General features: G+C 38.9%; 1 protein-coding gene across 9 annotated transcripts in view; it reads right to left on the bottom strand.

Annotated features, from left to right (window-relative positions):
• The window catches only part of lrba (LPS responsive beige-like anchor protein), a 395,517-nt gene that overhangs the window by 170,960 nt on the left and 197,278 nt on the right, over window positions 1-27,279 (bottom strand). For 5 of the 9 annotated variants that reach the window (XM_034188370.1, XM_034188368.1, XM_034188367.1 and 2 more), the window contains 4 exons: window positions 12,399-12,523; window positions 12,092-12,106; window positions 1,811-1,951; window positions 452-588 (listed from right to left, as the gene is read on the bottom strand). In XM_034188370.1, the coding sequence (XP_034044261.1) occupies window positions 452-588; window positions 1,811-1,951; window positions 12,092-12,106; window positions 12,399-12,523 (418 nt within the window). The remainder of the gene's footprint in view (window positions 1-451; window positions 589-1,810; window positions 1,952-12,091; window positions 12,107-12,398; window positions 12,524-27,279) is intronic. The other 4 variants (XM_034188373.1, XM_034188375.1, XM_034188374.1 and 1 more) reach the window with 2 other exon arrangements.

Below are 27,279 nucleotides of genomic sequence, written 5' to 3'. Positions count from 1 at the left end.
AACAGGACAATTAAAAAAACAGCCTGAGAACAGTAGATTTTAGACAATACCTCCACTGTTAGTTTTTTTAAAGAATTGAAATATCACATTTTAAAATGCACAGGCCATAAGCTCACATTTAAACACAAAAAGAGTGCAAACTGTGCAATTTGAAATAAATTTAAAACAACCACCTGTAGAATTGCATTATTATATATCAACAATTTAGTTTTTAACACAGTGGATCATGAATTTAATTGCAATTTATATCTGTATACAGTAATATGCATATTTTTGAATGTGTCATTATATGTAATATTTGCATATATTTATAATATGCAGACCGAATAGTATATTTTTGAAATAGCGTTATCAATGTTTCAATTCACACATTCAACAATTTATTTTTAAAACGACTTTTTTTTAGAACTAATTTTTATTGTAATTATAATATTGAGCCTGCTTCTCTTACCTTAGGATCAAGAGCCCTGAAGGCCGGATCCTCTTCGTCCACTTCGAAGTAGAGTTCGGATGCGGTGACTGACAGAGTGCCTTTGAGCACGGCGGCCGGAGCGACCAGCTGCGCGCTGGTGCTCAGGTTCACCGGGCCTACACAAGCAGAACTCAGGATGAAAACAAGTTTGTCCTCTCCGATGGCGAGGGAAACACACACAGATTAATTTGAAAAGCAAGGGAAAGAGAAAAGTCAACAAGCATCCTCAATTGTGCAGAAAAATTAATGCAAAATAAAAACTTATTTCTGCAAGGGTGGAAAATTAATTTGCTAAGATAACATATTGTCAACAATTTCTTCAAAATAAAATAAATTCAGGCTATGCATATAAGAGCCTAAAGTAAAATGCATGTTGGGATAACATAAAACAAACATCACAACTGTTAAACTCTGCGCAAAAATGCCCAAAACTATAACGGCTGTGCGTCACCGTCCTCTGATTGCGGATTCTATTTATTTATTTATTTATTTGGAAGGGTTGGGGGGCGCGATCTGTTTAATCTCTCATCAATCTTAATTTATGACACTATGACAATGGGAGTGCGGCTCTAGGGAGCTGCGGAGAAGCTTTGCGCATATGACGCTTTGTGCGCCAGCACATGTGCGCTGCGGAGGAGCGCCGCGTGATTTCCCCGAGCGCACATCCGCAGACGTTCCCGTCGCTCCCCGTGAGTATACCGACCTGTTATCTGAGGGCTGCAATAACAACGGCGCTCACACGCGCACACTGGGATGCACGTGAGGCTCGAGCACGCGTCACTTTGACAGCGGCCGACGCTTAATCCCGCAGTCAACCAGCTGCGCCGCTTTAACAGCGCTCATTAATGCAGTTTGCCGCACATATAAAAAGAAAACACTACGGATTATACACTGCAATCCGATTAGGAGGCTACATGATATTTAATTAGGATGGTTTCAAGAAAAGGCTAAAGCCCTCACATTTGGATTATATCCAATTTAAATGACTCGTCTGCTCATTCTGACGGGGGCTGCGCGTGAGTTAAAAGTTTTCTCAGCAATAACAGCATGCAGAATCATTTCAGGTTAAACAGTCTGCAAATCTGGCAACGTGCTTTTACTGCTGGATTGAATATGTTTGGAGTGTTTGCACTCAGGCCTGAAGCAGATGCTCAGTGGTTTGGGGGAGGGGGGGGGCAGCAAAGAAGCTTTTCTTTGGCACGAAAAATCGGTGACAATGACGTCATTTCACAAGGCATAAAATTATTTATTTTAACACCTTGTGTCAGATCATTTTCCCATATCAACACGATGGAGGACAAACATTGTGGTTGGGAAGAAGTGAGGGAGACACGTTACCTGTCAAATTCTCCAAGTCCTTGTCCTCTAAGGACAGGGTGTCATCGTCTCCGTCCACTAAGGACTCGCTCTCAGAGTTTTGATTTCCCAGAGCCTGAGTCCCGATGGACTGCTTGCCTTTCAGAATGTCCTCCTCAGAAGCTGTAGGAGGAAAAAGTCTTTATTTTACCTCTCATAAATGGCAGAGGAGGGGTCACGCAAGCCATGAAACATGGAGTGAAATCTGTTTCACACTGCTGTGGGACGGATTGATTTTTATTTATTTCAGCACTTGATCACATGCTGGTGCAGTTTTTGCATGAAATACAAAAACAAGAAAACAGATTTTTTTTTTTTTACACTCTGTTTTTGTGTCAAAAGAGAGAGAGAAAAAAAATCACCAAGTGAAATTATATCAAAATAATGGTTGTTGAAATTGTACACCAAAAACTGACCAATAAAGCACACACTATGGTGCTAAAAACATTTTAGGCACTACTTTACGAAATAAAGTAAAAACAATGAAACATGTTTAAGTATAAAATAATTTACACACAAAAAGATGACTCATTGGATGAACTTGATTCAATTATGTGCAGGATTTCCATCTAAATATATGTAGCCCCAACTCAATCAAAGCACGTCCATGCAGGATAATTTAATTTAATTTAGTTGGGAATGCATATATTCATTATATGGAAATCCAATCCAGTGAGTCAGTTTTTTGAGTGCAGTAAATAGTTCCAAATATTTTTAGACTAAAAATAAATATTAAAATGGAATTCTAGCACATGCTGATCAATTCACTATTCATTGATTATTTGTTTGTTGTCTTTGTCCAATTATGCATTAGATTGTTGTTAATCTACAATGTAATAAAGTTTTAGAAAAAACCTGTTACTTCCCTTTATATACAAAACTTAAAATAAAAATGAAGACAATTTGCTAACTTTTTAAACGCAAATCTCAGATGAGGTCTTTCATTCAAAATCTAATAAAAAATAAATAAATAAATAAATAAATAAATAAAATACCCTTTACATAGGAACACAAAGGTACTTCAAACATATCAACTTTCAACCCAGCATTGCATTTCTTCTAGCATTGCAATTAATTAATAAACCAGCTGCTAGATAACTCCCAAAAGACTCAATCAGAATTTAAAGCAAATGACATTTTCAGAGCAACATGAAAAAACCACACACAACATTTAAAGGACAGCAAACTATTTTATATCACCAATTTATTAAAGGGGTTGTCATTTTATTTGCACTACTTTTCATGAACTTTATTCTCCAACAAAAACAGAGAATAACAAGATGTTCCACTTTCAGAACTGTGCAGCGACACTCAGGCAGGTACAGTGAGAACAAAATGGGAAAGTGATGCGGACAAAAGATTGGCATAATCCTAACCTGAAGCGGGTTATGGTCACATTCATCAAAACAAAACATAATTCCACACAAAGATTAGTCAAACATGTTTAAACAAAATGAGGGTCACACGCTCCCGCTTCTGATTTCAACTCAACATGACTTGAGGTTCCAGATTGATTATTTAAGAAAAATGGTAATCTGCAAACATTTACAGAGCCGTGCGCTCCCCAGTGGTGCATGGTAAAGATCCATGAGCACACACTACAAAGGGAAGGAATGGCAAGTCCTTCCTGTACGTAAACACAGCGGCCAGTATAGCGACAACGTCTACTGTCTGTATCCAAACGGACGCATCGCAATCCAGAAACAAACTGTGTTAATCCGGTCAAAACATAAAACTAACCAGGTTTTATATTTACTGCCGTCATCACCTGACATACACGGCCACATCATGTGGCTTTATCCTTTGAAACGTCTAGAAGAACCTAAAAAAAAAGAAATCTCTTGTCATGGAAAATATGCAGCTCACTGATATTTAGAAAGGTCTTCCTGTAATTAAGGCTCCCCGGAGGATTCTTTAGTTAGCAGCACTGAAATTACTACCAGCTCCCCTAATATGTACCACATGCCTTTGCATTCACACCAAGCAAGTGGACATGGAGCTGTTGGACCGACTTGAAAAACAAGCATTTCAACTTTGAAATATTTTGCGATAAATATGCTCACAACATCTCACCGGTGTCAGAGCACCACTAACATTCAGAACATTTACTCAGTGTGATGTAACACTACCACAATGTGATTCAAATCCCCCATTAACAGCGCCTCAGCAGAATGAATTAATGGCTTACAAAAATCAAAATATGTAAGTCAGAATTTTATCGGGTTCTTTGAAATACAAGAAAGGTTTTCCAAAGTCAAGTTATCTCCAAGCATACAAATGTACATAAGGGCAGCAGGCTCCAAGATAACTGCTCCATCTCCCTGCTCATGAGGTTTTGTACATTTTGAAACCAGAGCATGACAATTTTATTAAAATTTTTTTTTTTTTTTTTTAGTTTTTAAAATTTTGAGGGAGACTCTACAATTGTGGCAGTGATGTTAGTCATGTTTCCAAGCAGCACAAGTCCATCATCATGTCTTTAACAAGGAGTCTGGGACAAGAAAAGACACACACACACACACGGATTTGGGGGGCACTGTTTTTGCCCACTAATATATATTAAGTACAGCACCAAGTCATCAAAGACACATTGGCAAAAATCATCCCAGTCCAAGTTTTGTCTGTGCATCATATGCACTGAACAATACCCAACTAGCAGTTACATTTGCAGCTGTTTCCAGCATATAATTGTCACAGTATCCGTATCCTTATGTCTGCAGGATTTGCTGCAGTTCAAATTCAAATTACTGGTAAAATGTTGGTGTTACATATACATTAAAATTAGTCAAATATTCCTGCATCCACCTTTTTCTCCAGGATCCATTTTCAGAGGGAGCTAGTGTCTTTACAGCGACACAAAACGTGCTGCATTGTTTTTCTACTTTATTACACATCGTGACCAGTGAATGGCTTCAATTCACATGCACTGCTTTTGGGCCTCCTCTCTAAACTTTTTAAAATGACGTTACAATATTACTGTACTCGGCCACAAATCTAAACTGCTATAGCATTTCTTTTGAGAAAATTATGTTTTTTTTTTTATTTTATTGCAAGTTTCCTGTTGTTGCTGCCATTATTTACCCAAATCACACTGTTGCTAGGCTGAGTCACATGACTGTGGCACAGGTATGGCGACTGAGACATTTTGAGTCTGACCCAGAAAAAGTAGGGCATGGTTCTCCATCTTTTGCATTCTGAGAAAACAACTTTTCTCAAGAACTTGTGAAGTTTTGACTCACTGGTGAAATGTTAAGCAATGCTGGTCATGATGCAAAATCTTTGCTACTGCACTTAATGACCGATGAGTTGATAAATTTACAGTCTGTCAGGTAATCCTGCACAATGTGCAACGTGTGATGCACCATTCAACCCAGCGTACACAAATCAGTGGTTCTTGCAGTCAGGAGGCTTCAGACATATGAACAAAGACTGGCTTCTTTGGTTAATAATGATAGATTGTGCACCAATTACACTGTTATCTTGTAGTGTACGCTAGATGGTACACAACACATACCCACTAGTGTGGTAACCAATGATACTAGCAAGCACTAATAGTTCCAACTAGTGCACATGGGGCTGTGTTTAAATAGATAACTAGTGCAGTGTAAGTAAATGGCCCTATGTAGTACTTATTTTATCGAGTAGCTAGTTTTCAGGAAAGAGATTGTTTAAAAACAGTGACTTGAAATGGTTTTAAAACCTACGTGACGCCATTGCTAGATTAGGGCCACGACTAATGATTATTTTCATAATTGATTAATCAAGCAATTATTTTTTTTTCATTTAATCAGTTGTTTGGTCCAGAAAAAATTAGAATATAGTGAATTTCCAGTGCTCAAAATGACACCTTCAAATGACTTGTATTGCTCAGAGAAGAGTAATGAAACTAATAAATTAAACCAAAAACATTTAAGAAGCTGAAATCAAAGAATTTGGATTTTTTTAAAGAAAGACTGAAGATGATTAATCGATTATCAAAATATTTATTAATTTAATAGTCGATTAATAATTAGTTAATTGTTGCAGCTACACATGGGATAATTTGTTTTAAAATACCAATGCTAACAACTGCTAAAATAAAGTTTGTGTTGACAATTTTTTTATATCTATCCTGGAAGTTTAATATGGAAAAATTTGGAAAGACATTTTTTTCTCGCATCCCTTTAGGACTCTGTAATAAAGTCTCCAATTGCAAAACTGTTTTTGATATTAGAATGGGGAAAAAATAACTATCTTGACTTTTTTTTTTTTTTACATTTGAAGGTGTCTTAAGTTAAACCAAAAGAATGACAACGACAAAAAAGACAGTTGAGCAATCAATGTAGTAAGCAGGCGTGCCACATTAACAAAATATCTATCACAGCAGTCACGACCTCATCATTCATCACACGAGCAGGGAAGAAAAAAACATGGAAAAATCCCAACAGGTTACACTTTTTCCAAGAGCGCATTTCCCGACAAGAGGGGGGTTCAACTACCTGCTTATACAACTCGAGACGTGCACGGTCACAGCAATTAAATTGTCAAAATTAACAAATTTGTTTTTAAGGCGTGTAGCCAGGAGTGTGGTCATGAGGCGAGTATTGATTACCAGAACAGAGACATTAGTCTTCAGGTATTTACTCTGCCACCTCAGGTAGACGGAGCCTGGACCAGACCAAATCAATCCCCAGAAAAGATTGCTGGTTCCAGCTATAAACACATAACAGCCTACTGAAGCCTACTGGCAGCCGCGCGCTCTCCAGTGCAAATCAACTTGGCGTGGTATGAATGATAACAGTTGTCCGTTTGCTTGATACAGAAATTTACTTCCTGTTTAACGGTAGGCAGGCGGGGGGGGGGGGGGGGGGTGTAAACTGACATGTTCCCTCTTCTCAAAAGGCAAAAAAATAAAATAAAATAAATGCATATTTCTGAAAATGTATACACTGCACAGTGCTGCTGCTTTTACAAATGTGACCAAGATTTAAGCGTGCGCTCACAAGTAGCTCAAAAATGAGCCTCGGCCTGATGCTAAATATTTTCTTAGAGAGTGAGACCGCGTTTTCCTCACTCCATCTGATGAATATAATTACAGCCAGATATGACCTTTGGGCTCCGTCTAAAAACGCGCCTCTGCATTCTCATCTTGAGCTGCACTTCCGTAACAAATGTTGGGTCGACTAAAACAAGACGAAAGGTTACATCAGAAAAATGGATGCCGTCAGGCTTCAATGTCAAAGAGTTATTTTAATGATAAATTCCCGTGCTTCAGCCAGGCAGCGCGCTCTCTTGAGGTAGAGTACCCTCGTCACAACTGGACGCTGGTCATTTGTGTTTAGACTTTGCGCCCAAATGTTGATTGGAGTAAAATGTGTAACTTTGCACAGTAGAAGCTGGAGCAGTTTTTGAATAAAAGTCAAAAGACAAAATACCCAGATAAGCTACTTGTAGTACACACACACAAAAAAGAAAAGACAACGAAAAGAAGTCATGACAAGCACACAAGTGATTTTTCTGCTCTGCATCACAAAGTAGCTTGAAGGGAAAACGTTCAGGGGGAGAAAAATAAAGACTGAAGCAAAGTGAAATTCAGAGGTGTGCTGGAGAAGACGTGTGCAGCTGGACTTCGGTGTCTCCAGCTGCCCTCCACACCGCAGCCATTAGCGGCCAGAAGTCTCTCCGGATTCTCAGATCTCTGGTGCTTATTGCTTTTAGATCACATTCTTATTGACTCCTGTCACACCTGCCATTTGTCTTTGGGGACAAATTTCCCTAAGGGGAATTTTGCAGGTGACACATTTAAGATGTTTGTGTGTAGAAATGGCCATTTAATAGTGAGATTCATTGATTTATTGAGCTGATAAATCTGGCTCAGCATGACTATGACTGCACATTCGTGTTGGATTTTTGCAGAAATACAGGATTATGTGCATTTTCTCATTTTGTTATTGTGCTATAAGTGACTGCTGGGACAGTTAAGATACTCAAAGACAGGTGTCTCAAACTGGTCAACCCAAACTTCAGTAATTCCACCCAGTATTGCAGGTGTGATCAAAATTACAACCACACACCTACTTATATTAAAAAACACAGTTCAGCACAAAAAACATGAGACCGGGCTGGGATTTCACAATAAAGACAATACTGTGATCTTACTGTGCAGCTGTGACGTTAGCTTACTTGTGTTGTGCATTTAAGACTATTTTCCGCAGAACTTTAGCAAACATAAGTTAGGTGACTTTCATAAATGCAGAATTAAAGGTTTTATTGTTCTTTAACTTGTGCAGCTGCCAGAAAAAGAAAGCTGCTTTGATGTTAAGCTTTTATTGTAAAGCAAATTCCTGAAAAATGTGTTTGCATGAAGAAAATTGTACATTAATAATAATAACAATAATATATATATATATATATATATATATATATACACACACACACACACACACACATATATATATATATATACATACATACGAGGTCTGTCAATAAAGTAACGGTCCTTTTTATTTTTTTCAAAAACGATATGGATTTCATTCATATGTTTTTACATCAGACATGCTTGAACCCTCGTGCGCATGCGTGAGTTTTTCCACACCTGTCGGAGACGTCATTCGCCTGTGAGCACGCCTTGGGAAGGAGTGGTCCCGCCCCCTTGGCGGATTTTCATTGTCTGGAAATGGCGGAATGAAAAGGACTTTTTTTTTTCCATCAGAATTTTTTCAGAAGCTGTTAGAGACTGGCATCTGGAAACCATTTGAAAAATTTATCTGGCTTTCGGTGAAAATTTTACAGGCTTCACAGAGAATAAGGTCTGTTACTACAGCTTTAAGGACCCCTTTAAGGACGCTCGGCACGCCGCGCTTCGAGCTGCAATGACGCAGCACAAGCCACCGGACCATTTCTAAACAGATGGCTCTGTGGATACGAGACCGTCGTGTGCTCTTTCTCTGGTTATCACAAGAGCTGGACATCAGCTATTTTCCGGCAGATTTCACTTTTAACAAGAGATTTTGTCATGGAAAGCCGCGCAGAGGCTTCGCGCGTAAAAACCGATTCGCTTTGGAAGCGAGACAAAGGAACACCTCCGTTTCGGCGTGTCAGAGGACAAGTTTGGACATGTCCAGCTCCCCACAATTTCACTGATACTTACTGGACTGGTAAGCATTGAAAGCCGAGATAGACATGTCCAAACTTGTCCTCTGACACGCCGAAACGGAGGTGTCCCTTTGTTTCGCTTCCAAAGCGAATCGGTCATGATGCGCGAAGCCTCCGCGCGGCTTTCCATGACAAAATCTCTTGTTAAAAGTGAAATCTGCCGGAAAATGGCTGGTGTCCAGCTCTTGTGATAATCAGAGAAAGAGCACACGACGGTCTCGTATCCACAGAGCCATCCGTTTAGAAATGGTCCGGTGGCTTGTGCCGCGTCGTCGCAGCTCGGAGCGCGGCGCACCGAGCATCCTTAAAGGGGTCCTTAAAGCTGTAGTAACAGACCTTATTCTCTGTGAAGCCCGTAAAATTTTCACCGCAAGCCAGATAAATTTTTCGAATGGTTTCCAGGTGCCAGTCTCTAACAGCTTCTGAAAAAATTCTGATGGAAAAAAAGTCCTTTTCATTCCGCCATTTCCAGACAATGAAAATCCGATGAGGGGGTGGGACCACTCCTTCCCAAGGCGTGCTCACAGGCGAATGACGTCACCGACAGGCGTGGAAAAACTCACGCATGCGCACGAGGGTTCAAGCATGTCTGACGTAAAAACATATGAATGAAATCCATATAGTTTTTGAAAAAATAAAAAGGACCATTACTTTATTGACAGACCTCGTATATAGTTTTTGTTTGGGGTCAATTGCAGAACAATGCATTAGGTGCATGAAAGACGTAATGGGTATTGTTGTAAATGTGTTGTAGTTGGCAGGTATGTAACTATTTAATAAATCATAAACCCAGTGTCTGGTTTATTGTCTCTAATGAGACAAGGCTTTGAGCTAACAGGACAATGTTAGCTTACAGGAGAAACATTCAGAGCTTTTAAATCACAAGTTAAGAGAAATGAAACTACAAAAACACACGTGATTATTAATGTATGGACAGGATCATCTCTCTGTTGACTTCAAACTAATTCATAATTTAAAAATGCAACTTATGATTTTAAACTTTCCTATGACAGTGTGCTTTTCAAGAAAGCATGAACACATTCGCTTTCCTTTCATGTGACATCTGTGTGAAATAGTTACCCGTCATCACAGAAATGGACAGAAACAACTTAAATCCATTTTGACCAATTACAACAACAATAGAAAATATTTAAGACTGTAGTTAGTTTTAAATGACAACTGTAACTTGAAATTTTGCAAATTACAAGCAATTTTAGGCTGATTTATAAATAACTCTACAGATAAGATTTTCCATCACAATAAATTTAGACTGTAAATCATGCGTCAATGATAATATTTTAATATGCCAACATTTAGAAAAGATAGTAGCAAAGAACCCATGACATTTTGGAAGACTATCTCCGGCTCTGGATAAACATCTGGTCGAACTGAGTTGCAATGGCACATTGTCCATCAGTTTAACTCAAAGTTTCCATTATATTGTTTTGTTTTTAACATTTTTTTGTCACTAATGAATGTCAATTTTTATTCAAGACATTCAATTACCCTGACAGCAAAACAATTTTAACTTTTTCTCCCACAAATGTAACATGTTCACAAGTAGAGCTGCCACAAATGACTATTTTTATAGTCGACTAGTCAAAAGATTATTTTTGCAATTAGTCGACTAGTCGGATCATACGCAAATTGCAGCTCATCACATTTTATCGATATCGATACCATTATCGATTCTGCTTATTGATCAGATTCCTTATCGATACCACCTGTGAATTTTCTGTGTGCTACAAGGAGGCTTTACAGGTTTTCTATGTGAACAACATTTTATTGAGTCTTAAAGTAAATAAATATGAAATTGGTCACAGGATCCTTGATCTCTGGACATAAATAAATTCTACATGGTGGATCCTTGATCTCCGGACATAGATAGAAAAAAAATCTGTAGTTTTTGTCAAAAGCATTTCCTTTCAGACATTAACAGCATGGATGTCACGCCATACGTCTGAGCTGAGCTCAGCTAGCTGCTGGAGTCTGCAGGTCTGCAGCCATACAGTCTTGGGCTGCTGCACGTCAGCCAGGACGTCTCATTTTGGGAGGGGAAAAAAAAAGATGTTATTTGATTTAAACGGCGATTCGTTTTGAAGTTATTAATTCCGAGCGGACTCTATCTTTCTAATTTGACACAACGGCATAGTGTTTGGAGCAAAGGAACGGAGGACGATTCTTCTTTCTTTCTCCCAGTTAGTCACTTAATCTGCACAAAAGTAACTCACAATTGACATATTTTAATGGCTTTGAGAGGGGATAAGAAGCGGAGTTGCCGCTTCTGAAGAGGAGCGAAGCAAAGATCCAACGAAGCAGCGGATTGAAGCACTGCTTCATTGGTTTAATGTTTAAAGAAAATTACTTGTCGACTACTGAATAAGTTGTCGACGGTTTCGATAGTTGACAGTCGTGACCAGGGTTGGGTAGGATTACTTTGAAATGTAATCCAAAAGTAATCAGATTACAAGTAATCCAAATGTATGTACATACATACATGTAAGCCACATGGATTCTTTCAAAGTAATCCTACCCAACCTTGGTCGTGACTAGTCATGGCAGCCCTATTCACAAGTTTTTATTCCAGGCATTCTTCAAAAGAGCCTATAAGACTGGAATTTAGAACATAAAACCAGAAAACAAGCTCACACTTAAAACTGTGAGATTTGTGTGTGTGTGTGGGGGGGGGGGCCCAAGTAGCAACCCCACACATACTGTGATTTGATTTCCTGTAATTCAGTTCATTTTGTTATAACTGTAAACTATGAGTAAATTATAAATAAGTGTTCAGTGGACATTGTTGACTTTGCTAAAACTGATAGGTGTACATGGTTTGGAAAGTATATGGAGGCTTTGGGGTACAACTGTGTAACAGCAACAGTCAGTGTTCCTAATGTGTATAGGATATACAAAATAGCTGGTGGGTCTGTTACAATGTAATAAATAATAATAATAATAATAACACCACATGATATTAAATCAATAAATTCACCTGGGATGTACAGCTCTACCAACGTTTTCGTGCAAAATAATCTGTTAAAAGACAAACTAATACTCAAAAGAGAAATCATGTGGGCCACTCAGACACGCAAATGAGGAAAAAGAGAACCATGACTTTATGTTACTTACCAATGACGTCAGCTGCTGTCATACCACAAAGAGAAAAGAATAAAAATAAAATGTCACAAATCTCACCACTGATTTTAGAACTAAATTTGAAAGTAAAGAATGTGACACTCAGGCTGTTTCCCAAAACAGGGTGTGAAATTACAATGAGGGCGCTATTTTACTGCCTTGTCATACGCAAAGTCTTTTATTGCAGTAGGAAAGCTAATTTTTATGGTCTTGTAGCTGTGCAACCGCCACGTGAGAGTGGGAGAGCGGGAAGGCGGCACAAACAGACAGGGAACACACAGACATGGCGGGTAGAACTGACCGGGCTCGGCCGCCTCTTTAAGCGCAGCCTCTGAGTGAGTGGATCCGTAGGCGTTCTTGATGAAGCGACGTCGCCGCCTTAAATCGTCCTCCCAGTAGTCCAGGCGCCAGAACTCCCTCGGCCGGCTGCAGTGAGACAGAGGTAGCACATGTGTTAGCAATTACCAGCCAGCATGGTATAGCAGCCCGGCATTAGCGCGCAGTACCAGCAAGCGTGCATAAAGCCAGCATTGTGTTTGGCTTCTTTCTTTATAAAAAAAGAAAAAACACCTCTTAGAATCTCCCTTTAAATTTTTTACTCAGCCATAAGACCCCAAATCATTTGATCCCTGTTCTTGACAATAACAGTGTCTCCTCCTTCACAGAGGCTCAGGTGTTCACTTTTCCTTCCCTTAGTCTTGAAGAAGGTGAACGGAGCACTAAGTAGATCACAGCGGAAGGAGCAAACGACAGCTTGATCATTTTCCACACACTTTTCTGGTGTGTGCTTCCATTCTAGGCTCATTTCAAACTCAGCAGGATACCTCGTGTCAGGACTCATGGTGAGCAGAATGAGGAGAAGACCATTACAAACAGAGAGGAGGGGGCTGCTGGCATTACCAATATTAATCAATGTCTATAGCTTCCATTTCTTTGAACAGTTTCCATCTCTCCATACCAGGTCTGGCCTGTAAATCATTGAGCTCTCAAGGTAAGGATAATGTTCAGCTTTAATGAAGATTCACAAACATATACTGTAGCATTGTTCATGTACAGTGTTCCCCGTCTACAGTAAAATCACTTCTGCTTTGGAGTCATTCAATTACAAAACTAAAATATTTATTATCCATGGTTTTTAATACAGCGTAACATAATAATTACCCACTTGCATTTTTTTCTTCTACAAACTGAAAAGATTATTATTATGGAGCACTGATTAAATACTTAAAATAAATGTGCGTAAGTACTCAGATTGGGAGAAACAACATGAAGTGGATTTCCTTTAAGATTCAATTGTGAGAGCCCAATGTTTACCTGCGAGCATTTATACAAAAGGAAAGGGGGGGGGGGGGGGGGGGAGATGTCAAAAAATTTTATCTTTAAGCTACAATGTGCAGGATTTAGTGTCACCTAGTGGTGAGGTTGCACATTGCAGTACGTCATTGCTGGTTGCAGTTTTGTTTCCCTTCACATTTTTGCATCCTTGACGATGGAGATTCTTGTGATGAGCAATATGTATGACTCCCCATTTCAAAAAACTGAGGCTTCTCAAACTTGTTAGCCTGCAATTGCAACCAGCAAACACAGTGCACAAGTTAAGCAACCACTGATTCCTGTTCTATTTTTAATCTTCAGGCCGCACTGCAAAGTGGGCTACTGTATCAAAATGGCGATGCAACATGGTGGCTCTCCCCCGTGCAGATATGAAGGGCTCATTCTAAGCTTATGAAAATGCACTGATTCATTGTTGTAGGTAAACTACACACTGAATGCTATAGTCAATATCTGCAAATAAACACCCCTAAAGCCAAAACACTGTAGCTTTAAATAATTCTTAAACTCTCTGTAGCAGTTGACCTTGACTTGTTAAAATGCTGTAAATTCCAGTAGTTCTACTTTACTGTCTTTACAACTTTAAAAGAAAAAAAGTCAGGGAGCATGGGCGGCACGCACGCACACATACACACACAAATCTTATAAAATACACAAACCAATTTTCAACACTGATGGCAAAACATCTGTCAACTCTAATGAGACTAATAGTAATACAGTTTTTAAAGAAATAGCAAACTTATTTAAAATTTAACCAAGTTGGTCGTAAGTGGCTGTAGTGCTTTGTGATGTTGGGAGAGTTTATGATTTCAGAGGCTTCAGTGGGAGAAGCCAGTATACTTTATGTGATCTACTTTGAAATGCTGCTCAGGCCGGGGGCTCGTCACAAATCTTCAGCCCAATACCAATGATCACACAGGGGCCTCTAAAAGGGCAAGGAGCTTTTCGCAAGAAAATAAATACAATTTCCAAGTGGGTCCTTTAAAACCTCATATATCCCTGTTAATGAAAAGTATGAATTATTTATGTTAAAAAAAAAAGTGGGAAAAAAAGAGTGGATGCAAATAAGTGGGCAGGATAGTCTTGATACAATATGAAGAAATAGCTTGAATTTTAAAACAAAGTTAAGATTTGTAAGTACTGATGCAATATTAAAGGGAATAAGGAATGAAACTGAAAGAGCAAGTGTACTGTATGTGTACACAGTTGGAAAGTCACAAGGGATGCAGGTCTGTGCAGGACCTGATTTCCCGCGACAAAGACCCCGCTCTGTGTTTGTATGTGATAGTCTCCGAACGCAAATGGCCACTTCATCATCCTGCCTCCAGTGGTATTCATCTATGAAAATAATTATCAAGGGTGTGTATGAAGCACAGCTCTGAATCATGACGCTTTCGCCTCTCATCCTGTCTGTGGGATGGGGGGGGCGTACCAGCCGCACAATACCCATTAATCTATCAGGAGGGCAACCGCTGGCTGGAGTAATTAGTCACAGCATGAAGGACTACCTCTGCCAGTCATATTCATCCCCTGCACGATGAGCCCGCCACAATGGAAGCCCTAATGACGGGCCACAAGAAGAGGTGGACGGGCGACCGAAGATACCTTGTCATCAATCCCGGAAGAGAGCGCCGCTCTAACAAGAATGGAGATGTACAGCGCCGTGCAACCCCCCACAACACACACAGAGTGTGTTTCCACAAAGATGATAAATTATTCAAGGAACATCCATCGTCCTCAGCCATTCTTGGCAGACTTTCCTGAAGTGCCATTCTTCAAAATAACAACAATTAAAATAACAAAAGGCCAGTTTTGTGCTCTGGCTTCTGCCAACCACTTGTGTAATTAGTAATTAGTCCGCTCATAAAAAGCTGTCTGGAAGGGCTGCTCGTTAAGCTTGAAGCCACTGCTGTCTGACAATGAGAGCGGGTCAGAGGCCCACAGCGAGAATACGATTGAGGGAGTCTGTGTTATTCCAGGACTGATCTTCCACCTGGTGCTTAGTGCAGTGCTACCATCAGTGCTAATTTCCACTCAATTTTACATCCAGTGCCTATGTCCTGTAAACCACAAGACGACCTGTGCTCCTGTGAAAAAAAACTGTTGGTTTAAAATCATGTGGTTGGGCACACAGCTGGCATGTTCATACTGTCCAATCACAAGAAAGCTTTTCCATCTACAATCAGCAAAAACCTGGCCGAAGGTTTGGTGCTGTGAATTTCTTTAGTTAAAGAATGCAACACTCAGCTGCACCTTACATAAATGTGTTCACACCACATGTACAACCTGTTTGCCTGTACATATCTCTGTCAGTCACGCGCAACGGTGTGTTAGTATGACAGCATATACAGATGTGAAATATAAACAATAGTTAGAGTGGCAGTTGGACAACATATTTATAGCACTTGTACATCTGATACAGAAGCTCAAAGTGCTTTACAGTGATGCCTCATATTCACCCATGAGACCACACACTGATGTCAAGGTGCCAAGTGGCACATTGGGAGGAACTTGGGGATTAAAGACCTTTCCCAAACAGCACCTCACCAAGTGGATTTCCAATCTGATGGGGAACTGAATAGAGGAGCCTCTGGTCTCAAGGCCACCTCTCTAACCAAATGTCAAGCAAGTAACTACCTCACAATGACAAACAGGACACTGATTTATCTTCAATATGTCAAAGAGGAATAGCAAGGGATACATTCTTTTAGTGCAGAGCCATCTGGTTATTATATCAGATAAACAGGAAAAACTTGTGACATCACAAATAAAAACCAAGATGGACTGTTACAAAAATGAAATTCTTTTTAAAACAATCTGAGGCAAAGCTTCCTGTCTCAATCTGGTAAGCAAAATGCAAAATTGCAGCTGCAGCTGTTTAAATATAATCATTGTCTGACGTGTTACCACATCCCTCATCACCTGCCTTCTGCCACTGGATAACAATAATTACGCTATAACATCTTGTACAAATGTTTTGCTACCATCAACATTTAAATGCAACATTAAAATCCACAGCTTTAACAGCAGGTAGCGCTATCCCCAACTGGTGTCAACTGAGGTTAGCATGTCCACACATGCATCCTGTGGTTACCGCTTTCTTTATTCTAGCCCATGAAAAGTCAAACACACCGTATGGATGTAATAATTTCTGGAACTGTGAGCTGATTATCCCAAACCTGAAAATCCAGTCATTTCTGGAAAACCTTAATCACTGCAATAGTTCATGATTCTCTCTTGCAGTTGTTCAAATCAGGCTGCACTTTGTTGGTGAGTTTTCCATCTTCAACCACCACTTATGTGTATTTAAACACTCATTTGGTCTCTCTGCAATTTCAAAACTGACTCCTAATCATCATTACACCTCAAATATCGTCTTCTTCATATTAATTTTCAGGCATGTTTTCAAAGCCCTTCTAGTTTCCTTTTTAGTTTTTGTGTTGCAACACGCAATGCAACCTCCATTGCACCCGCTGCCCCAACCCCAAATAGTTCAATTTCAATTTAATTTATACAGAGCCAAATCACATAAGTCACCCCAAGAAGCTACACACAAGAAGGGTTTAAACCTTGCACATTATAACGCCGGATGCACTTTCTGACATAACTCTACATTACATGGAGAAATGTGGCAGGGGTGGGGTTTGAACCAGGAACCTTACACACTGAAACCAAGTGCATAACCACTTGGGCACCACCCCTGCTCGGCCATATTAACAATAACAAAATTAAAAAAGAACAATAAAGAACTGTCAGAGACAGAAACGTTGTAGCTGAGCATCCGTATGTACATATGGAGTCCAGTGGTCGCAATAACTGAAAAGAAATCCAAGACATGAAGAGCAGAGTCACATTAAATAGACTGTGTCACTGTGGGCATTGAAGTAAGATAAGTCAAAGAATACATTCTGTAGTTTTGTCCACATGAGGGTCTCTCCAAAGGCCCATGTACAACCCCTGGCAAAAACTATGGAATCACCGGCCTCCGAGGATGTTCATTCAGTTGTTTAAGTTTGTAGAAAAAAAGCAGATCACAGACATGACACAAAACTAAAGTCATTTCAAATGGCAACTTTCTGGCTTTAAGAAACACCATCCCCAAAACTAACACCTGCATCAAATCAGATCTGCTCATTAGTCTGCATCTAAAAAGGAGTGATCACATCTTGGAGAGCTGTTGCACCAAGTGAACTGACATGAATCATGGCTCCAACACGAGAGATGTCAATTGAAACAAAGGAGAGGATTATCAAACTCTTAAGAGGGTAAATCATCACGCAATGTTGCAAAAGATGTTGGTTGTTCACAGTCAGCTGTGTCTAAACTCTGGACCAAATACAAACAACATGGGAAGGCTGTTAAAGGCAAACATACTGGTAGACCAAGGAAGACATCAAAGCGTCAAGACAGAAAACTTAAAGCAATATGTCTCAAAAATCGAAAATGCGCAACAAAACAAATGAGGAACGAATGGGAGGAAACTGGAGTCAACGTCTGTGACCGAACTGTAAGAAACCACCTAAAGGAAATGGGATTTACATACAGAAAAGCTAAACGAAAGCCATCATTAACACCTAAACAGACAAAAACAAGGTTACAATGGGCTAAGGAAAAGCAATCATGGACTGTGGATGACTGGATGAAAGTCATATTCAGTGATGAATCTCGAATCTGCATTGGGCAAGGTGATGATGCTGGAACTTTTGTTTGGTGCCATTCCAATGAGATTTATAAAGATGACTGCCTGAAGAGAACATGTCAATTTCCACAGTCATTGATGATATGGGGCTGCATGTCAGGTAAAGGCACTGGGGAGATGGGTGTCATTACATCATCAATAAATGCACAAGTTTACGTTGATATTTTGGACACTTTTCTTATCCCATCAATTGAAAGGATGTTTGGAGATGATGAAATCATTTTTCAAGATGATAATGCATCTTGCCATAGAGCAAAAACTATGAAAATATTCTTTGCAAAAAGACACATAGGGTCAATGTCATGGCCTGCAAATAGTCCGGATCTTAATCCAATTGAAAATCTTTGGTGGAAGTTGAAGAAAATGGTCCATGACAAGGCTCCAACCTGCAAAGCTGATCTGGCAACAGCAATCAGAGAAAGTTGGAGCCAGATTGATGAACAGTACTGTTTGTCACTCAAGTCCATGCCTCAGAGACTGCAAGCTGTTATAAAAGCCAGAGGTGGTGCAACAAAATACTAGTGATGTGTTGGAGCGTTCTTTTGTTTTTCATGATTCCATAATTTTTTCCTCAGAATTGAGTGATTCCATATTTTTTTCCCCTCTACTTGGTCTAAAAAAGTAACGGTTACTGACTGCCACAATTTTTTTCCCTGATTTCTTATAGTGTTTCTTAAAGCCAGAAAGTTGCCATTTGAAATTACTTTAGTTTTGTGTCATGTCTGTGATCTGCTTTTTTTCTACAAAATTAAACAACTGAATGAACATCCTCCGAGACCGGTGATTCCATAATTTTTGCCAGGGGTTGTAGATCCACATGCTGACTACTGCAAATCTTTCTTCCTGGTTTCTTATGCCTAATCCCACCTTCCATGTGTGCATTTAGCTCCACCATTAAACACCGCTTTTTTTCCCCCCGTTGTCACCATCTATTCTTCATTAGGGCACAGAAAGATGCTTATTGAGATCTAATAGGCATGAAAGCGATGATTACTCTAAAAATAAAGAAAGAAATGATGTTGGGTTAGAAGCTGGATTTTAACAATTAATATTCATGAAAACCACAAGTAAAAAGGTCTATATTTTTTAGTTATAAACAGCTGACAAACATAAAATGCAAGCTTGAGGAAAGAAGGAAAGAGTGCAACACAGATGTCTGAAAAAAAAAATTAAAGGTGTTAAACACAAGAGGGTCTGGTGTTTCAATGTAAAGATTACATCATTTTATGCTTGTTAAATTGCTGATGTAATGTTAAAACCGAGCAATCAACCAGTTCATAGTACATTTAGGTCAATGTAGGGGTCTGTGCCTCGATGTAGCATTATCAATTATGACTCAAAAATCAATTTGTTTAATTGTTACACCGAGTAACATAGGTTAACAGGTTACTTTTTTGCTGCTTGCTGAAAGTTTGATGGCATCACCATTTTTTTTTTTTTTTCCTAACAGGGACAAAAGATCATCGATGTACATTTGATGAGATGACGATTCCATATACTTTTCTCACTATTTCTATTTAATCTGGTGTTTTTAAAACCACCTCTGAAAACCACCTCTGAAAATTAAAACCTCTGAAAATTATAGATTTTATTATTTCAATTCATCTTTTCAATTGTTTATTCGTGCTTTTACACTACTCACAGGAAGAAAAAAACTGGAGAATACCAAGAGGTACAGAAAATATTCAGTTTTGCATTGGTTCTGCAAGTATTTTAAATAATGTATGGAACAACATGACCTTTATCATACTAAACAGGACAGCCAGAGTGAATATGCTTTCATATATCACTTCAGAGGACTGCACTTTGGCACAAAGAGTCATTCATAACCTTTCGGCTAAATTAATTTGGGAACAGTCAATGAAACCTGCATATGCAGAAGAGATTTCTCTCCTTGGTTATTTTATATTAATGCAAGGCCCTATTGGCAAACCTCAAATTGCTCAAACATTGCTGCTATCCCCAAGATCATTTTTGCTTTGATTTGCATAAACCATGTGTTTAGAAGAAATGAGAGAGCGGGAATAGATTGAGGATTTGTCATGTTGAGGACTGGTTGCTTGAGCGCTGGCTCTTTGTCAAATGTTGGCAGTGACTGCGTCTATGCCATCCCCAGATTTAAATTAAAATGAAACAGGACCTAATACTGTCCCAGTGAAATGATTAAGTCTTGCCAATGTGATTTTCTACATGTGCATTAATGTTTATCCGTTCCAATCCAATGAGGTGTACAGCAGGCCATCGAAACGTTTGTATGTTAATTCACCTGAGCTAATGATGTTTGTGAGATTTACTTGAAGTAATGTTCGGGTCACAGATGCAGCAAAATTTTCATTTTGTCCACTTAAAATGACCGTCTAGATATAATTTTTGCAGTCTGTTATTAATTACAGGATCAAGTCATTTAAATTGACCTTTTAAAAATGTAAATTATGCAAAAAGTGATGATGCATTAATCTGGTTCTACAGTCAAGCATCTGAAATATATCTCAGGAAAAAAACATTATGAATTTCATTTAAGGTGAAAAAAAAAATATTAGATTAAATACAAAACATTTTTCTCACACGAAAATAATTCCACATCCTTCCCATCCTTTGACATTATCACAGTCCTTTCTGACTAGAGCTGCTCTTAACATACACAAGTCTTCACACTCCCATTAACAAGGCGGCATATGCACCTACCACTCCTCCCAATTAACTCCAATTTATCCAAGAGCTTTCAAAAAGCGATCTGAAAAGTGGCTGCGTTATTTAATCTTGCTAGCATCACTGAGTAGTGAGGATCAAAGTAAAGGCTTCAGACTCCGTATGACGCAGTGTGCCTGAATGAAATACTGCAAATCAGGCTTTAATTACCACCAGCTAGTGTGTGGCCTCCAATTAGCAACAATCACACTCAATGTAAATTCACCATCAAAAAAGAAAGATAATTACATACTCATTATATATCAGTTTTATGAGTATGCAACAGCAAGTGCTGTGCTTATCAAGATAGTAAATATTGACCAAAGGCTTGTTTCTTTGACATATTATGAAAAAGCCATTTCTAGTCAAACTACACATCTGTGAGGGCACTCAGAGTATGATAGCAGTACACCCCCCCACCACCACCACACCAGTCGCTTGCATGTATTATAAATATCAGTTGTAGCAAAGGGTTTGTGATGAAACCCCTCAATTAAAGTGGTCAACCTCTGTACATGTAATTGACAAATGTGTTAACTTTATAAAGTCCAATTATCTCCACTTGAAGAGATTAAACCAGGATTATTTTCCTATGTGTATGTCTTCATACGGTGGTCTACCATTATGTAAAGGTTCACTGAAATAGGAGAAGTTGTGTTTATGAAGTAGAGTTAGAATAGACAGATGCTGGGAGCAACAACAACTCATAAGTAAGTAAGAGAAGAATTTTTTTCTTTTCAACTTACAGTTTTTTTTTACTATTTTGATACTATTAGTGTAGCATTTAACAGTTAATATTACAAAAATGTAATCATTGATGAAAAGATAAAAAAGTACATCTTAAAATCATAAACATTCACCTGCCACATTCGTCTACAACACTAGGTGGAGACAATAACTTCTTAAGTAGAAGTTTTTGTTCACAGTTATTCCTAATAGTCTGTGAGATACAATTTACACCCATAATGCCCAGTGTTGCGTCTTCATTTTGTGACATTATAATCACTTATCTACCTAGCTTTAGCAAGCTTACCACCAGAACAATAAAATATTCACAAACAGCAGAAAAAACAATTATTTGTAATTACAGTTCATCCAGAATCCTTGGGCCCATAATATTGTACAAATTCCCTTAGAAGAGATTTTATCTTATTGAGAGCAGCGCGGTTTACGTTCATCTGTATCACCCTCGGAGTGCTCAGCAGCAGCAGATGCAGATGTTACTTCACAACTGTTTGGACCCAAGTATACAGCAACAGCTGGGTGGAAATGACCCTATTGTATTTGTCAGGATATATTTGTTTGACTCTGGCCATCAAAACAATGAAAGCTAATTTTTTAAACTCTTAAAATCTCAATAATTGCTTTCCACATCCCTTCACGGGAATCTCTGAGGAATATTTTTGGAATTTACCAAGCCAAAAAAAAGTCCTGCATGCACAGAAAGTTCCACTGTGATAATGTGCGTGCGTGTGTGTGTGTCATAATACAAATTATAAATGCAATAATTTTATTTACAACGTGTATGACACCTTTTCATTTCTGTTTTCGTTATGCATTTTATTTGTTTATAAAACAAAACAACACACTAAAGACACAACCTTTGGCATTTCTATGTAAGTCTGTGAACACAGTAATACAACCCCTGGCAAAAATTATGGACTCACCGGCCTCGGAGGATGTTCATTCAGTTGTTTAATTTTGTAGAAAAAAAGCGGCTCACAGACATGACACAAAACTAAAGTAATTTCAAATGGCAACTTTCTTGCTTTAAGAAACACTATAAGAAATCAGGAAAAAAAATTGTGGCAGTCAGTAACGGTTACTTTTTTAGACCAAGCAGAGGGAAAAAAAATATGGAATCACTCAATTCTGAGGAAAAAAATTATGGAATCATGAAAAACAAAAGAACGCTCCAACACATCACTAGTATTTTGTTGCACCACCTCTGGCTTTTATAACAGCTTGCAGTCTCTGAGGCATGGACTTAATGATTGACAAACAGTACTCTTCATCAATCTGGCTCCAACTTTCTCTGATTGCTGTTGCCAGATCAGCTTTGCAGGTTGGAGCCTTGTCATGGCCAGGTTGGAGCCTTGTCATGACATTGACCCTATGTGTTTTTCTGCAAGGAATGTTTTCACAGTTTTTGCTCTATGGCAAGATGCATTATCATCTTGAAAAATGATTTCATCATCCCCAAACATCTTTTCAATTGATGGGATAAGAAAAGTGTCAAAAATATCAACGTAGACTTGTGCATTTATTGATGATGTAATGACAGCCATCTCCCCAGTGCATTTACCTGACATGCAGCCCCATATCATCAATGACTGTGGAAATTTACACGTTGTCTTCAGGCAGTCATCTTTATAAATCTCATTGGAACGGCACCAAACAAAAGTTCCAGCATCATCACCTTGCCCAATGCAGATTCGAGATTCATCACTGAATATGACTTTCATGCAGTCATCCACAGTCCATGATTGCTTTTCCTTAGCCCATTGTAACCTTGTTTTCTTCTGTTTAGGTATTAATGATGGCTTTCATTTAGCTTTTCTGTATGTAAATCCCATTTCCTTTAGGCGGTTTCTTACAGTTCAGTCACAGACGTTGACTCCAGTTTCCTCCCATTCGTTTCTCATTTGTTTTGTTGTGCATTTTTGATTTTTGAGACATATTGCTTTAAGTTTTCTGTCTTGACACTTTGATGTCTTCCTTGGTCTACCAGTATGTTTGCCTTTAACAACCTTCCCATGTTTGTATTTGGTCCAGAGTTTAGACACAGCTGACTGAGAACAACCAACATCTTTTGCAACATTGCATGATGATTTACCCTCTTTTAAGAGTTTGATAATCCTCTCCTTTGTTTCAATTGACATCTCTCGTGTTGGAGCCATGATTCATGTCAGTCCATTTGGTGCAACAGCTCTCAAAGGTGTGATCACTCCTTTTTAGATGCAGACTAACGAGCAGATCTGATTTGATGCAGGTGTTAGTTTTGGAGATGAAAATTTACAGGGTGATTCCATATTTATTCCTCAGAATTGAGTGAGTCCATATTTTTTTTCCCTCTGCTTGGTCTAAAAAAGTAACCGTTACTGACTGCAACAAATTATTTTCCTGATTTCTTACAGTGTTTCTTAAAGCCAGAAAGTTGCCATTTGAAATTATTTTAGTTTTGTGTCATGTCTGTGATCTGCTTTTTTTCTATGAAATTAAAAAACTGAATGAACATCCTCCGACGCCGGTGATTCCATAATTTTTGCCAGGGGTTGTAGGTGGTTAATTAGTAGTGATGTAAAGGCACTTGATAAAAACCTTGCCTAGGGCACTAAGCTGGTCAGGAACTCACCATCACAGAGTATAATGCACCAATTAAACACAAAATTCCAATCATCTCCTTTTGAAAACACTGTACCAGAATGATTTTCCTTCATGTACAACTTCACATGGACTCCTATCATTGTGTGAAGCGTCACTGAAAACAAACATCTGGCATCGGAACACTTGCTCTGACGAGACTCATGGATAGATGAACAATCAGGGTTATTCCTAGATACTGTAACCACCCCCCCAGCCCACCCCACCCCCCCAAGTTTTGTTTGTTGGGGGGGATATGATGAACGAGGCAGTAGGAGGAGTACTGTAGTTTATCAGCTATATTCTTTAATGTTAAAATATCCTTTTGAAAATTACACCAAAGCATCAACAACATAACTACACTTCCAATGGTGCAGCACTGAAGTGGTACTGTGCGCATTTTTCATGAAGGGTCGCATTTTTTTTCCTGTGATTTTGACAACTTGCACTTGAGGTCATTTATCACAACTACAGCTCGGTAATGAAGGCGTCCACTGGAGTTGCATAATTCTGCCATTACTGGCCCATTGTAATAATCTTCTGACCTCTAGCTTTCACAGCTGATCTTGAATACTGTGACAAATCTCGACTCGCAGCCACATTTCCAGCACACGCTGAAAAGAAAAAATGATCGGAGAAGCTCAAGGTCAGCTTAGATTGGAAGGGGTTTTTGTTCCGAAAAGAGAGCTCACATTTATAACCCAAACATGAGACTAAGCTCACTAAAAAGCGCCAATACAAAAAAAAAAAAAAAAAAAAAGCAGTCTCCTGTTTAAACAAAAAGAAGGAAAATAAAAATAAAAATAATGAACGCTCTGTGAAATGTCAGGATTTTTTTAATCAGAAATCATTATCTGTGGCTGACGATCTGTTTCCTTCTTAGGCTACAGAATTTGCTGATACTTGTCTAATTGCATGTTTGCCGTTTGTGTCACTTTAGTGTGATGCAGGACTACAAGTGTTGGCAATCTCATCTAGTGAGGCTGTCTGCTATTCATGAGGCCCTCCTCCCCTCTCTCCATCATCTGGCTGTGCCCATTATCCAGCTCTTATGGCACTATGTGCGTGTGTGTGCATGTGTGTCTCAGAGTGTGTCATGTCATGTGCTGCAATTTCATTGCTTGGTAGAAACAATCCTGTACACACAAGCCTTACTACAACAGGGAGGCAGTAATCTTGTATTAGGAGAGGGGTGGAGGAAAAAAAAAAAAAAAAAAAAAATCACAGTATTTAAAAATCCAACATAAATATTTTTAAAATATTCAACCCCACAAATAATTAGCTACGAGTGTTTTTTTCTTTTCCTTGTGTACTGGTAACAACATAGAGTTTGGACAGCAAAAATGCCGATAAGTGAGTGAATTGGTCCAGCTCAGACAGCTTGTGTAGACAAAAAAAAAAAAAAAAAAATCAACCACAATAAATGTCTTCATCTTGTAATTCACCACATTAAAAGAATATATAAGGAGGACAAACCCTACTGTATCTGGCAAACTCTGATGCACTAAACAGATGGAAAGAGCAACTTTGTTTATCCTATGTTATTATCCCAGTAATGTACTGTCACCTGCTGGATGGTTGGTGGATCTGCCTACCTTCATGAGCATCACTTAAATTATCCACGATTCGTGGATGCTGGACAAATTGGACAAAATCACAAATGGCTCTGGTTGAAACACACAGGCTGACTGAACACTCGATGTCCTGTGTGCTGATCACTGCCCTCCATCCAGCTAACAAGCTAGCGATGCCCACTACATGACGCTCGTTACATGGGCAAATTGTCAATGAAATAAAGAGCAGAACACTAAACTTAAACCTGTACTAAAACAACAGCTTGGGCATGTGGCTGGGGATGGTGCCAAAACTTTTTGTTGGTTCTACAAATTAGAGATACTAATTTGAAACACAGCTCCAGAGAATTTTGAAACCTGTTTCAAACACTGCTCCAGAGTCCACATCAAAAGGAAAACATCACTGAGTGTGCTAAATGGGACCTCAGTATGTCAGTAACTGTTTCAAAACAAAAGCTTTGAAGCATTCGTGTTGATTTTGGTGCAGATAAATTAAAACAAGCGGATGAACTAAAAGCTACACTCGGCACAGGGTTTGTGTGTTCACTAGTACACGCTAACATTTAGAAATTGCAAATTAATTATTTTTTTTATAGATTTACTAATGCAAAACTGCAAAACTAAATGCAATTTATTCAAAAACACTGGGGTAATTAAGATATTTGCACAATCCTATATACTGGCAGAGTTAATGTGCAAAAATCTGCCAGTTGTTAGAGAAATCATTCTCATAATCAGACATGTTTTAATTATTTACAGTCTTGAGTTTTATCTTTAATCTTTTTAAATTGTATGTATATATATATATATACTCAACAAAAATATAAACGCAACACTTTTGGTTTTGCTCCCATTTTGTATGAGATGAACTCAAAGATCTAAAACTTTTTCCACATACACAATATCACCATTTCCCTCAAATATTGTTCACAAACCAGTCGAAATCTGTGATAGTGAGCACTTCTCCTTTGCTGAGATAATCCATCCCACCTCACAGGTGTGCCATATCAAGATGCTGATTAGACACCATGATTAGTGCACAGGTGTGCCTTAGACTGCCCACAATAAAAGGCCACTCTGAAAGGTGCAGTTTTGTTTTATTGGGGGGGATACCAGTCAGTATCTGGTGTGACCACCATTTGCCTCATGCAGTGCAACACATCTCCTTCGCATCATCCGTGAAGAGAACACCTCTCCAACGTGCCAAACGGCAGCGAATGTGAGCATTTGCCCACTCAAATCGGTTACGACGACGAACTGGAGTCAGGTCGAGACCCCGATGAGGACGACGAGCATGCAGATGAGCTTCCCTGAGACGGTTTCTGACAGTTTGTGCAGAAATTCTTTGGTTATGCAAACCGATTGTTTCAGCAGCTGTCTGAGTGGCTGGTCTCAGACGATCTTGGAGGTGAACATGCTGGATGTGGAGGTCCTGGGCTGGTGTGGTTACACGTGGTCTGCGGTTGTGAGGCTGGTTGGATGTACTGCCAGATTCTCTGAAACGCCTTTGGAGACGGCTTATGGTA

The sequence above is a fragment of the Thalassophryne amazonica genome, chromosome 15, assembly GCF_902500255.1.
Source record: "Thalassophryne amazonica chromosome 15, fThaAma1.1, whole genome shotgun sequence".
NCBI lineage: Eukaryota > Metazoa > Chordata > Actinopteri > Batrachoidiformes > Batrachoididae > Thalassophryne > Thalassophryne amazonica.
This window is presented reverse-complemented; position numbering and strand designations above follow the sequence as displayed.